At 35.8% G+C, this 14,736-nt stretch overlaps 1 protein-coding gene, 1 long non-coding RNA gene and 1 pseudogene across 3 annotated transcripts; 1 reads left to right on the top strand and 2 right to left on the bottom strand.

The window, feature by feature from the left end:
* Positions 1-393: 393 nt before the first annotated feature.
* LOC149237860 (uncharacterized) lies at positions 394-1,777 on the bottom strand. Of its 2 annotated transcripts, XR_016245317.1 has the most exons (4): positions 1,749-1,777; positions 1,053-1,114; positions 697-942; positions 394-619 (listed from the first exon to the last, which is right to left on the bottom strand). It is a non-coding gene; the product is annotated as an uncharacterized LOC149237860 (long non-coding RNA). The 2 variants fall into 2 exon arrangements; XR_016245316.1 differs by lacking the exon at positions 1,749-1,777 and having other exon boundaries at positions 697-1,622.
* A 41-nt stretch (positions 1,778-1,818) lies between these two features.
* Positions 1,819-2,678, bottom strand: LOC149237859 (cysteine-rich receptor-like protein kinase 2). Its single transcript, XM_089369412.1, has 3 exons — positions 2,259-2,678; positions 2,009-2,153; positions 1,819-1,906 (listed from the first exon to the last, which is right to left on the bottom strand). Exons 1-3 carry the CDS (start codon positions 2,650-2,652, stop codon positions 1,819-1,821), a joined length of 627 nt encoding a protein of 208 aa, XP_089225538.1. The 5' UTR covers positions 2,653-2,678.
* Positions 2,679-5,044: 2,366 nt separating this feature from the next.
* On the top strand, positions 5,045-6,337 carry LOC149237858 (nematode resistance protein-like HSPRO2 pseudogene; annotated as a pseudogene).
* Positions 6,338-14,736: the final 8,399 nt, after the last annotated feature.

Here is a 14,736-nt window from a genome sequence, read left to right as displayed (position 1 = left end):
AGTATTATCCAGCATAAAAGAAATTTTATTTTTATGAGAAAATTTTATTGCCCTTTTTTCTGCTTTCGCTTTATTCTTTATCCAGCATAGCAGAAAATTTTATTTTATGGGGAAATGTGTTTTTTTGGCTTTTTGTGCATTGGCTTATTATTTCCTGCTCAATTTATATAACGCATTCGATTTGTATTGACGGCGATTCCTATTTCCACCTCCATAGCAAAGTTAATGCTATGGAGGTACCGTCTGACAGCCCGACGACCACCATTCACCATGCATCATATTCCCATCCATCATCGTTCTCCGGCATCCCTCTCCGGCTGCCCATCTGCGCCCCGGCGACCCTGCCCGCAGCTCAAATCGTATTGATTACAGATTGATCGCCCGCAGCTCAAATCGTATTGATTACAGATTGATCAAATCGCAGCCACCCTCAAATCGATCGTATTGATTACAGATTGATCAAATCGTATTGATGACATATTAATCAAATACGGCGCGTGGCCTCCACTCACTCAAATCATATTAATTCCCGGGAGAGCTCATTTACAGATGGCAAGAATGCGACCAACCTCCTCCCGCCTTCAAAACCCTTCCTGCTCCGCGGCAAACAGAACAAAACCTGCAAAACCGAACAGAACATTATCTGCGAACAGCTGCAAAACCATTCTGCGAACCGAGGAGCGTTCAATTCAATACCTGGAGGAGCTGCGGCTGGCAAGGTTAGTGCCGAATTCTTGGTGAATTTTGTAATATCTTCTTGTAATAATATCTTATACGTTCTCTATCTTATACGTTCTCTGTACTGTAAAATTTTCAAGACATAATGGCAAGATGTGTAATGTGTAAATTTGTTAGTAGCCCTGATCCACCACCTGCTGTGTGCAATCCTGATGGAACCAGTCGTGGATAGCTGTGGCCCTGGCGTGATGATAACTTCTCCTTCTAACCAAAAAGAAAACTTTTACCAATATTCATAAACTTAGAAAATAAGGTAAAAATTATAAAAACAAGATAAAATGTATGGAAGCCATGACCAAAAAGAAAACTTTTACCACTGCAGCTTCCATTCGTGCAAGGTGCATAAAGCTTGAAATTCGTTAGTCCGCACACAATCCTGAAAAACGTTGTTGAACACAAAGCCGCAGTCTATCTTGCTTTCAAATTTGTTTGGAAAATTATGAAAATTTCTCGAGATTTTGATAAGATATGGCAGATTTTTTCTGGGATGTTGAACAGAAAGCCGCAGTCTATTTTGCTTTCAAATTTGTTTGGAAAATTATGAAAATTTCTCAAGATTTTGATAAAATATAGCAGATTTTTTTTAAATTTTGTTAATCTAAATTACAAGATGCTCAAGGTTTTGATAGTACTAAAACCATTTCCATTATAAAACTATTTCCACTCTCAACTCTCAAAAACTAGATTTATTTAAACATAAAACCATTTCCGCCCTCAAAAACTGGATTTATTTAAACCTTCTTATTGTAATTTTTTTGAACTGGATTTATTTAAACATTCTTATTGCAATTTTTTTTTTAAATTTTTAGCCAGATTCCGGCCACGATTTTCAACCCCTGGGTAGACGACGCCGGAAACAAATACTGAAATTGATTCAAACTGTACCCCGGAAACAAATACTGAAATTGATGCAAACTGTACCTTCCTGTGATAACCATGGTCAGTAGGGGAAGGACAAATGGTTTTTAAAAGAATAAAATAAAAAGTATCATCAGATTTTAGGAACATACTCTCGACATTCCTAGCCCCTGGAATCGAGCCCAAACAACACTCAGCGGCAGACCTGTAACTTCAAGTATTCTAAGGTTTGTCAGCCAACCCCCATAAGATTTTCATCTGCACACATTTAGACGCCCGCAACACATCTTCAAATGCCGGACACTGATCCCTGATCCCAAATATTTCCAAAACCAGTAACTGATATAAAAATAACATGATAATCCGAAAGAAGAGTGATCATTTAAAAAATCACAAGCTAATAAGTGCACACTGAATGATACCTCTAGTTAGAGAAATCTGTTGCCAAAATTTTCGAGAGGAAAATTTCCATATGCAAAGGCCAATGGCCGCAATTAACCCAACTGTAGCGGCTGCCACGGCCAGAGTTACTCCAAGCACTTTAGATCTTTGGCCTCCTGCAAATTTGCACAAGAAAATTGGCTACCTTTTAATTCACAAAAGAAAAAACATTACAAAACCAGTAGATATTCTTATCATGGTAAACTATATGACGAAAATACCCGATTCAGGAAGAGCGTTGAAAAATGCGTAAAGCTCAGAACGCAAATAGCAGTTCATGGATACGAATTGAGAGCCAATAGCTCCAGTCTGGCATCCGGATATTTGTGACAGGGCAAAATCCAGCCACGATCCGCAGTCTGTGGAGGATAAATCTCTCCAACACTGCCCTATGCTGTAGATATGCTCCGTCGCATTATATGGCGCAACAGCTGAATCTGCAGCAAAAAGTTTAGGAGGAGAAACCCATACACTCCTCGGCCAGGAGGGCCGAAGACGGAAAACCGAAGGGAAAGCTGATGGACGGGTTAAATAAGGGCGTCGATATGCATGAAGCTGAGAGACGGGTGGATGATTTGAGCAACCTGGCAGACAAGGGTGATGGCGTTCCTGCATGGTGATCACGTGGTGGCTTCAGATGTGACCATTAGACTTATGACCTGGTGGTTTTATATGAGTATCGTTTTGATAAACGTAATATTATTTCAGAGCTGGCTAGAACTCTTCTCAGTCATTGCAGCTAGAACGCTTGTCATTGCAAGAACGTCATTGTTCTAGAAAGGTCAGTGGCAGGTTTAATCGCTGATTGCCAGTTGTCGTTGTCCTCATCGTCTCTAGGTCATTGCCGCTTATAGCCAGTTGATTGTGTGGAATAACCGGTGGAATAACTATCGCATACCATGAATTTCACTTCTACACCACCATATGTTCTTTTTTACCACCTCTTACAACAACTCTCTCACGGACAATTAAATAAATTTTACATATGTTTTTTCTTACTATCTCGTATGACAACTATCTTAGGTATGATGAAATTAATTATGGAATTAATTTTCCATGTCATTTTTTGCTGTCTAGTATAGCAACTCTCTCAGATGAAATTATTTTTTTGTTGGTTTCTTTTAGTAATATGGTTTATTTGCTTTCTCTCTTTCAATAAATCAAGTAAATTATTATATTAATATTGGTTAAAAATTTAATTTAATCACAAGTCGCGACATGCCATCCTTGAAATTAAAAATAAAGAAAATCAATTTTATGATCATTTTTTTCACTCTCCTTAATCTTACAATCGAATGGCGGATACCTCACCGCAAGTAAAATGTCCGCCCTTGAAATTAAAAATAAAGAAAATCAATTTTATGATCATTTTTTTCACTCTCCTTAGTCTTACAATCGAATGGCGGATACCTCACCGCAAGTAAAATGTCCGCATTCGATTTGGCGATAGTTATAAAAATTATGAGTTAATTATTAATTTAAACAACTCACCAAGTTGGAATAACCTCTGCAAGGTAGTTCCGATAACACAGTGAAGAGAACAAACTATCGAGCTCAGTTAGACAAACATGGTAGGTTAAACAATAAGAATTTAGTAGCAAAACCGAGCAAATCTCTATCGGAATGAATTGGTGAAATGAGATAATGTTTTGGCAAAGGGAAGGTTGATATGACCACCATTGGATCAAAATGAATAAATTCCAACCATTGATTAAATACCTGGGGGCTAACCATAGATTGCATGTGAAGTCATCTGGACTCGTGTAGGGGGACCAATAGATAAGCCCCATATAATCAAAGTTATACTGTGTTTATTCCATATTATGGCATGTATAATAAAGAAAAGTACTTTGGGAAACCATCAAATAATACCTGTGGTGGAACGCTAGTATAAATAATAACATAAAGTTTGTTAAGTTGGTTCAAATCACCGTTGCATACATCAAAACTATATTTCACCATTTTTAGATAGGAACTTAGGACATATAAGATATATGTCACAGAAAGGAAACACGCCTATATACATACCAAGTAAGAAACAATGTGTATCTACCAGAGGAACTTAGGTTAAAAATGGTTAAACCCTATTTTATATTTATTATATATAAAGGTGTGTGAAGAAATGTTAAAGGGCTATAAAGCCTTGTTAAAATAACTAAAGGGAAAAAACAAACATATATGTAGTTAAGGAAGCCAGGGAAAAGAAAAGTTGAAGAAATTAAAGAAGGAATAGAACTAAATAATTAAATAACAAAAGCTTAACATAATGTTATTTTGTTGAATCTGGAAGGAAGCCAGAAAGAAAAGAAAATAAAATAAAATGAAAAAAGAAGTTGAAGAACTTGAAGAAGGAATAAAACTAAATAATTAGATAACAAAAGCTTAACTAATTTTATTTTCTTGAATCTGATCTTCTCTTCTATGACTAAAATTAAAGAGAGACAAAATATGGAAAAATTGAGCATCTCTCACTCAACCTCTAGATTCACTAGCATGAAAGTAGATACATTTAAGGTATTACAAATCAGCTAAAGAGTTGGGACAAATTCCTGATAAATACGATCTACATCTTAAATAAATCTCACAACTTGACTAAGAAACCATAATCTCAACAAACATACGAAAATACAACGAGAATGTACGAGTTTGAAGTAAATTTACTTTTTCGTTTCATAATAAAAAAATCCCAAAGTGACACTGACCAACCACCGTATATTTAGCTTATATCTATTCACTTTGTTAACTGGAAAAATTTATATTTATGTGTTGACATTATTTAACTCTTTTCATTATTTATGTGTTGAGTTCTTATCATCTACATAAAAAGTTTAGTTCCAACAAATAGATATGTTTTTTGTCCAGTAACGTATTATATATAGCGTTTAAAATGTATTTTAGTGTTTATTCTATTATTATGTTGTTCTTTTTAGATTATGGTATATGGAGAGCATTAGTGTCTTTACTCTCCTCGTTATATTTGCAGGAAAAAAATATGTCCTATAAAAAAATGGCATCCTATTTTGCCTTTGTTGGAGAATCCATAGAGCCCTCCCCCATGGAGTGTGCGGGTTACGAGCAGTATGTGCATCTCCCCGAGCTCAGTGCCATGTGGAAATTCAAGGAATGGCCTGGTTGGTCTAGAGAGGGGTTGGTAAAGGCTGCCTTACAGTCATTGGAGATTACTTTTCAGTTTGTTTCGTCTGTGCTCTGTGACACAAGGACTTACATTGACAAAGAGGAATGGAAGAGAAGGCTTGAATCCTTAATTAGTTCCCAGATTGAGTTGATTTCAATGATTTGTGAAAATGACAAGCAGGTTCCCACTCTTCAGTTGTCAGTAAGTAGTGGTGTTCTCTCATGGAAAGTTTTCCATGAGGTATGGCAGAGACCTGGTGCTTTACCTGTGGTTAGCAGAACAAGTGAAGAGAGCTTACTTCCTCGTTTGGGTACATGGAAAAGCGCTGAAGCTATGGTTTCTAGAATATGGCTTGCCATTGAAGGCCATATGCAGAGGACTCCCTTCACTTTAGGTCTGGGGGAACCAAATATGTCAGGTAAGCCTCTTCTTGAATATGATAGAATCTGCAAGCCAAGATATTTGCACTCTTTAAAACAACATAAACAGTTCCATAATCTAGAAGATGCCAAACTTTGCAATGTCCTCCAGATCTTTGAGGCGTGGGTATTTGTAGGCCAAGAATTGTTGCAGAGAGTATATGAAAGAATAGACTCTGGGGATTTCGTAGGAGCATCCGCAGACTGTTGGATGGTTGAAAGGATGTGGAACATGCTCACAGAAATTGTGAATTTGCTTCTAGTGATGGACCCAGATGATTTCCTTTGCCTTAAACACCAGTTGGCAATTAGTAGCACTAGTACACTTGCAGGCGCATATTGCCTTCGGTCTGCCCCCCTTAGAGACCTTACAAATGCATGCAAGGAACTAAGGCATCTGGTGCCCAAAGTCATCGGTGTTGAGGCTGATCCAAAGGGTGGACCAAGGGTCCAGGAGGCACTTATGCATTTGTTTCATTCACATGGACTGCGCTCACATAACACTTCAGGTGCTTACCATGTTGCAACAATACATGTTCTGTTGGCCTTCCAGGCAATAGAAGCAGCGGTGAAAAGGTTTTTCTTCTCATATCAGCAGCTGGTAGTAACAACCATGGGTAGCACTGAAATGAAGGGTCCATCATATCTAGGTGCTTGTGATGCCCTACGTCATATATATTTTGAACCACCTTATTTCCCTAGTGTGGATGGTGCAAAGACATTTTTGGGTTACTATTGGCACTAAAAGTTACAACTATGGTGGATGGTACACTGGAAGATCTATAGACAAATCAAGTGAAGTGTACAAGAGAAAGAATAGTGCCTTGAGTTTTTCAATGTATTACCCCAAATTCATACATACACTTTTTACATTGACAGTTTTGATTACTATACATAGAATTATATTGGATATAGGATTAGACTCATTTTTGTTCATCCCCATCAGTAGGACCAATCAATAGAACAGTGGTAGAAATTTGGGATTTTTTTTTTCCCTCTCCAACATGGATAGGATACTAAGGATTCATAGTGTGCAATTCCTCCTTCGTTAAATAGTGTAAGAGATTGTCCAAAATTAAAAAGGTAATTATTAAAATTATTAAATTTTACGAGTTGTTTCTTTTTTTAATTTTTTAATTCTTTACCTAAATTTTATGATGGATTTAATGATATTTATATAATTCATTATAAATTTTAACATGAAATGTAGTTTAATGCTGTTATTTTTATATGTTTTTTTAAGATTTTTTTATTCAGTGTGTGAAACTGAGATAATTTTAATTTTAATTTGTTAAGTTTATTTAATGGAATGCATCATAATTTTTTTAGATTATTGAATTTATTTAATGGAATGTATCATAAAAAATTTAATGTATTAAATCTATATCATATTCAAGCTACATTCCTACCATAAATATCCACTCATTTCCAAAGTTTTGAGAAAAAATATTAGATAATGCAGTTCAGATTGACTAATAACATATAATTAGTATAGTTTTTTATCTCTACATTTATTTTACAAAGTACTCGGATACTTCTTCATACTCTACTTTAATTTTCTTGCACATGGCCTTGTGTTATTGCTTAAGATGTCATTTAATTTAACTGAATTTATGGTAAAGGTATAAATTTTGCCTTTAGTTCTTCAATACAAATTTGTTTTAATGAGATTGTAAATTTTAGTCAAATTATTTCTAGTATAGTATCATTTATAAAATACGTTGTTCTTTAATCATATAAGTTTAAATTTAGAACATTGATAATGCATATTGCTTATAATCATTGTCACTCTTAATATCTATAAGTTGGCTTAACACTTATCATTTTCTTGCAGATTGACACACAATTCGCTCGCTTGTGCAGAGCCTAACCCCACAGTTTACAAAGAACAAAAACAATCATTGTAATTTTTCTTTCATGGGTGGCTGGCAACCTTTAGTGAATTGCCTTCACCTCTGCAATTTTGTTCCATATAGTTCAGATTGTTTTAATAATCAGTATTAGTAGGGCAATTACTTAGCATTTACTTTAAAAATTTTACATTTCACACATAGCTTAATAACGGGAAAAGTAAGTGGCCATAATCCACACATTTTTTCAATTTGTTTTGCTCTTTTACCGAAGTCAAATAGTTTAATTAACAAAGGAGTAAGTGGCCCATAATTCACTCATATTTTTTACTAACCAAAGCATCTTTACTTCATTAGCATTGGGACTAGGAACTGGTGTTATTAAAGAAAGGGAGTAGCCCCTGCTTCCCTTGCGTCTTTTAGACGATCCTGGGCTTGCATCTGAAATCTTTCTGAAAGCACTAAGTTTTTCATCTCCCTTTTTAGGCTCACATAGTGTAATAGGAAGGAAGTAAGTGGCCCATCAACCACACATTATTTTATTTGCAGGTAAGGAACAAACATAATTTACTGTAAGTAGACGAATTTGAAAAGGATCATCGAATATCCACATGACTACAAACTTTGTATGTTCACTATGTCACTTACACACACATTTCACTACACACACTAAGCTACTCTAAACTTTGAACAATGGGAATCAAGTGTAAAAACCCTTTGTACTTAGATTATTTAAGCATTTTTAGTCTTTTGAAGAAAAAGGAAATTTCGTGAATAATTAGTGGTCATGAGTTGCATGTTTTGAAAAGATAAATAAAATTGTTTCTTTGATTGTCTTTGTTAAGAAAGTTGTTTTCTATAAAATTTGCATTCTTCCAACTCTCTTAGCTAGGAGATTCATTGAAAAAGAAAAGTAGTGTAAATCATCTTAGGTGCATATTTGTAGTGGTTGAGAGTCGAGTCTACACACCACCAGTTTCATCTCCACTACCTTTTGTCTTAAGAAAGCCATAAAATTAACGCTTAAAGTAAAATCAACTTAGTAACTTTTTATTTACTAGGGCTCTGAAACACCAATATAGATCAGGCTAGTGTCTTGGAGTAGGAGAGTAATAAACTCTCCAAGACAACAAAACCAAAAAAGTAGCTTATCTTGTGATAGATTAAATCCAGTTGTTTCATTTATACTCTGGGAAAGCTCCTCTTAAAGGAGAAGCACGAGCTCGTGTCCGAACCAGTGAGGGGATCAATCCTCCCTCGTTGGGAACGACACCAGACACGCACGTATTACAAACGGTAAACCTCGGATTAACCATTGTCGAGGAGCCAGGGGTCACTTGTCGGTAAACCTTGGATTATTGTCAAGGAGCCGGCAAGGGGATTGAGCTTGATACTCTGCCCTTGCGTGCTGTCGGAGTGTAGACTGTTCCCCCAGGTGTACTTGTTGCTGTTGGTAACCTTAGTGACCATAATCTTTAGGATTCTACCGAGGTGACGGTGGAGGGAAGATCCCACTGTACCTGGAGCAGACGTCGGCTAGACTCACTTGGATTTTCCGGGGGGTTCACTTCACTCGAGACGGTTAAAGTGGAGGAACTTGTGCCGGTCTATTCATTAAGCAGGTTGCCGGGGTAACTGTTCCACCCGCCACTTCTGTACTGAATCCGGCGATGTTGGGTTTCATCTCCAACTAGCGCTTTCAATCCGGAAGGCTACTGTTTGTGCTTGGTTTGATGCTCTAGATTCTTTAGGCGTGTGCTTCAAATTTGTTTGGTTCTTTAGAGACTTTAGGCAGTTTTCTTTGAGATTTTACTTTGTTTGCGTGTGCAGTAGTTAAAAGTCTTTAACTGTGGCGGAATTACCGAGACAGTCGCGTAGACTTCGGGGCCAGTCTCCTGAGATTATTTCCGTGGCCGAATTGTTGAGGACATCCCGTAGAATTCGGGGTGAGGACACAAATTGCTTCTGGGGGGCAACCTCAAGGACAGTATATACCAGTGGTACAATACATTCCTCAAGGTCAACCCCAGCCTCAATATGTACCCCAAGGTCAACCCCAGTATCAGAGCCTTGTTTTGTTCATTTGTTATTAACCTTGGAATTCCCTAGCATTGGTAATCTTCAAGCTTATTACTCTTGATATTGGGGGTTTGTTGGGGACAGGTTTTATGTCTCTCCCTTTCATCCCTATTTGAAGGGACCCATTAACGCACCATCTTATGTGTCAGTGTTAGGCAGTTCCCTTTGACCAATTCCAGCGCAGCGATTCATCACAAGTCGCCCCTCGACAATAACATGGTGGCCCCACCTCCAGAAATAATTCATATGTCATGCATGGGTTAGTCTAAATTTTTCAGAGATATTTAAGCTTATTAATGACCCAATTTCTTATGATCTTAGTTATCGTACAATGTCATCTAAGATCCCCTGAATATTACTAAAAAATGAGACTTCCATGCTTAGTACGCTATGCATTGATGAAGACCATATTATTTACTCAAGCTAAATTATTTTCAATGCAATTTGTATAGGTATTTTAAGAATGAATAAGTGGGGGAGGATTAACGAGTTGGAAGTTGAAGACCCGGAAGATATGATACAATTTTCAGCAGAAGACTTAACATGGACAGAGATTGAGGGGGACCAAGTTGCAGTTATTCCATATTGTCGTCTTGATGATTTCATAAGTGGAGAGGAATCAAATGAAAGTGCACCCACCCAATTTCTTCTTAAGAATCATCGTAGTAAAAAAATAGAGGATATCAAAGTCACCAATTACTCAACATTCTTGGAGTACAGTGTGTGAGTCTCTATATGCTTTTTCAAGATATGTGTAATTTTTTCAATATGCATAAATATTATATCTAATTTGTAGTAATTTTTTTACGTACAGTTATTGGTGTTCATATGGTCCACAGTCGACAAGGAGAATTAGGAGTGCATCATCAGATCCAAAGACAACCCGCAATCAACATGAAAGTATTAAAGTTGGTTGCCAATGTCACTTCTTTGTGCGACGACTTGTGATGAGACCAGATGATGCTGTAATAATATATACTGCATGTAGACATATTGATGAATCCAATGTTATTTGTCATGGGACAGATGCAATCGGAAGGTCCATGAGATTCAATTATGCACCACATTTAAGTTGGCAAATGCGATCTAGAGTCCAACATTTCGTTAAAAGAGGTTTTAATGTTACAATGATATGGGACAAGTTCATCTCTAATGTGAAGGATGGATCCGGTGAGTTATACACAGGGATACCTCGAGATACCTACATGACAAAAAAAGATATAAGTAACATTTACAATGATATCATAAGGCTAGAGTATGTTAAAGATCAAAGTGATCCAAAGAGTGTGGAGTGCTGGTACAAGGAAAACCCAGAGAGTTTTTTCTTCTACCAAAAACAAGATCTTGTTGAAAATATCCCTTTTATCATAGGCATACAAACAAAGTGGATGTGTTCAATGATACTGAAATACTCTCACAATAATATTATCTCAATGGATTCAACCTTTAGTACAAATAAGTACGGGGTGAGTACATATTTATCCTAAATCCGATTCATTTATTTAACCTCATATTAATGCATGTATCGTATATAAATATAATTATGCATATTTTTTGTAATGCAGTATCAATTGTACACCTTAATGGTTTTCGACGAACATCACAATGGGGTTCCAATAGCTTGGGTGATATCATCACGCAACACTATAGCTGATCTTTCTAAATGGATGTTGGCCTTACTTGCAATTGGAAACAAAGAGCGACCAGATTGGCATGTTCTTGCCTTCATCACGGATGATGCTACTGCTGAAATTGAAGCATTGAGGTGATGTGCTTATTATTTTTACAAGAGGCATAAAAAATATTGTTAATGTATAATCTCACTAAAAATTATGTTATTGCAGGTCTACGATCAAGTGCAAAGTATTATTATGTGTTTGGCATGTTCGTCGTGCATGGTTGAAAAATGTTGGAAACAAGGTCAAAGGGAGGGAAAACCAAATACGCATTTTTCGTGGATTAGGTGAAATCATGCACATGTGTAAAGATGATGAATCTGTGCGAAAGAAAGTTGAAAGCTTATTTGAAGAATTCAGTGAACAAAAAAGATTTTTGGAATATTTTAGAATTACTTGGCTGTCCAACGACAAAATATGTAAGCTTCTTATTGGTGGTTATAATGACTCTATTTTTCATGTCATATGTATACTTATTAATATATAAATAATAAATTTCTTTCTACAGATATGTGGGCAAAAGCATACAGAAATTTTCCACATTCAAACCAAGATACGAACAACGCCATTGAATCTTACCATCGGTATATCAAGGAAAGGTACCTATGTGAGAAGAACAATGCATGCCACAGAAGGGTTGATTGGTTAATCTATGTTTTGTTGACAAAGGTTGTATTATTTTACAATCATATGCACCGTTTAAAAGAAGCTGGTTTTGTACGACCCAGAAAAATACAGGAACAACTGAATTCAACCAAGTGTAGAGCTAAGAAAATCCCAAATGAAGATTGTGTGCCTGATGAAAAGAGTAATGACTACTGGGTTCGTAGCCAAAATAAGGATACTCGTGACATTTGGTACAATGTCATATATAAGGGTTCTAATCTACACTTCTGCAATTGCAATTGGGCCCTAAATGGAAATATCTGTAAACATGTATTGAAAGTTGAGATGTTAGTGAGTAACACTATTTTGGGTGAAAATGTAGCACCTGGTGTCACTGATCCCACGACAGAAAGGCCTAGAATTTTATTTGATTTGAATGAAACACCCATATTGGTCCCAGAAATCCAAACAGAGCTTTTTCCATGCTTTGATTCTCCTCCCAATCTGAATTATCATAATGAAACAAGCATTGATAATTTAGAGAATTTCTCATACAATGTTGAATCGACCAATGTACGACAAGATAGTGCAATCTCTGAACATGATGAGATAAAACGTGTTAACTCATCAACTCTTGAGAAATTGAGATCCATAATACCTACAAATTTGGAACAGGCATATGCATTGAACAACTTGGTAGACAAAGCATGTCAAGAATACAACAAAATGTTTTTCAATACTATAACTCCATCCAAGATCACTACCAAGAGAAAACATAGTTTCTTGAGTCCAGTAAATAAAAAGAGGCGATGTGGTCGCAAGTCAAAGTCAGGGACAGATATACTACAATTTGAAAGGGTTGGACGAGTTCATGCAAGGAAAAAAAGAATGGATGAACAATTGGAGTCATCTTCTCAAAAACAAGGAAATATGGACCACGCGCCTGAGATAATTCAAGATTCTATTATACCCAATATTGGTATGGAAATGTCATGCTATGCATTGTTTTACGTTAAATGCGATATATTATCATGTTCAACACATTTGCATGACTATACGAACTATTTTTATTGTTACAGCTGAGGGACCCACATCTCACGCCATTCCAAGTTGTCGAATTCGTTTATTCGATGAACATGCTACCGAAAAAAGATCTAGCATTGGGGACACTGCTTCAGCGATTAACACCCCAATATCCTCCCCAAGGGTGCCCCCCCCTATTGTTGAACCAATTAAGATGTATCATCGCCCACACCCACCACCTCTTTCCTCCACAAATTCTTCCATGCCTATAACCACCTCTGTAATACCTTCCCAATGCTCACCCCTACCCTTCAATCATCCACCATTCTCATTTTTTCAATCGTCCACCCTTAACATTCCAATTCCCCCCCCTAGGTCAATCCCCCGGCCTAGAGTTCTTCCCAGTATTGTACAACCGGTGGGGGTGTATCGTCGCCCGCACCCACTACCTTTTCCATATTTCACATCCACCATGCCTTTATCCAGCGCCCCTGAACCATGCCTATATCCGTCACCAAGTGCTCCGCCATCTACCCAGGAAGGGTTGTCTTCTCCATTGCCTCAAATCCTCACGGTGAGAATGAGTATTTGATCAAAATATCAACATGAATTAATGAAATTGATTATATGCCTTTCAATTTTTACAACTAATTGATTATTGTACTTTTTTGCAGAGACATCAATTTGGAAATCCACCTGGGAGTGCCTCATGGGACGAGGGTGACTTAGAGACCCATATGGTAGATCGATCATGATGTTGTTTTTCTATTATGTCATTGATGGGCATGAGATTCCATTATTTATGTTGCAAATGAAGTTCTATTTTGTAAAAAAAGAAACATGTATAGTTGGACCTATTTTGAATAAAAAATACATAAATTTATATTTGTGTTTATGACAACATCTCCATTGAATTTTAAATCCTTATGTGGATCCGATGTTATATTCTATCAATGTTACATTACTTTTTGATGAATAGTTGTAACGAATTTTGTTTTTATTAGTTACAAATTATCAAGTTTATAAGTTAAGTTAGAAATTATCCAATTCTTTAAGGTTTACCAAAATTCTTTGTGATGAAAGCCAAGGTTAATCTTCCATGCCAAGGTTTAAGTTAAAATTCAAACCTTATTTATTTAAGTTTTAATTAATTTCAAAGTTGGTAATAATTATATTGGGTTGTAATTAAGTTTTAATTAATTTCAAAGTTGGTAAATATTAGCTTTAATTTTAAAGTTGGTAATAGTTATATTAGGTTGTAATAACAAGCTAGGATTATTTCATTTATCCACTAAAAAATAAAGAGCCACTAAAATTAAGGGGAAAGTGATTGAAACTGTAATGAGATGAGATGAAATAATTTTTAATTTGGATTGAATATTGAATATTTAATCTATTATAAAACTTTCTGGTATGTAATTGAAAAATAATTGTTTAATGGTGAATAATGTGTTAAATGTTTCTAATATGAGGGTGTTGACAGATAATCAAGTCGATTGTTAATTTTCTATGTCAAAGTTTAAGTTAAAATTCAAACCTCATTTATTTAAGTTTTAATTAATTTCAAAATTTAGGTTGTAATCACCAAGTTTGTTAGGAATAACAAGTTAAGATTACTTCAAATAGCCACTAAAAATTAAGAGTCACTAAAATTAAGAGGAAAGTGAATGAAATTGTAATGAGATGAGATGAAATAACTTTTAATTTGTGTTGAATATTAAATATTTTATCTATTATAAATCTTTTTGGGATGCATTCGAAGAGGAATTGGTTTGGGCCACACCATGCTTGAGCTTATTGTTGTAATGAATATTTTTATTATATTAAAGATAAAAAAAAAATATGTAAATAATTTATGCTATTCAAAAATATATGTTTATAAGTAAGATATTAACTTTACATAATAATAA

This window comes from Pinus tabuliformis, chromosome 8 (assembly GCF_031772625.1).
Source record: "Pinus tabuliformis cultivar Carrire ecotype Pingquan chromosome 8, CPIR1, whole genome shotgun sequence".
Classification (NCBI taxonomy): domain Eukaryota; kingdom Viridiplantae; phylum Streptophyta; class Pinopsida; order Pinales; family Pinaceae; genus Pinus; species Pinus tabuliformis.
Note: the sequence above shows the minus strand (reverse complement) of the source record. Positions and strands in the feature narration are given on the sequence as shown.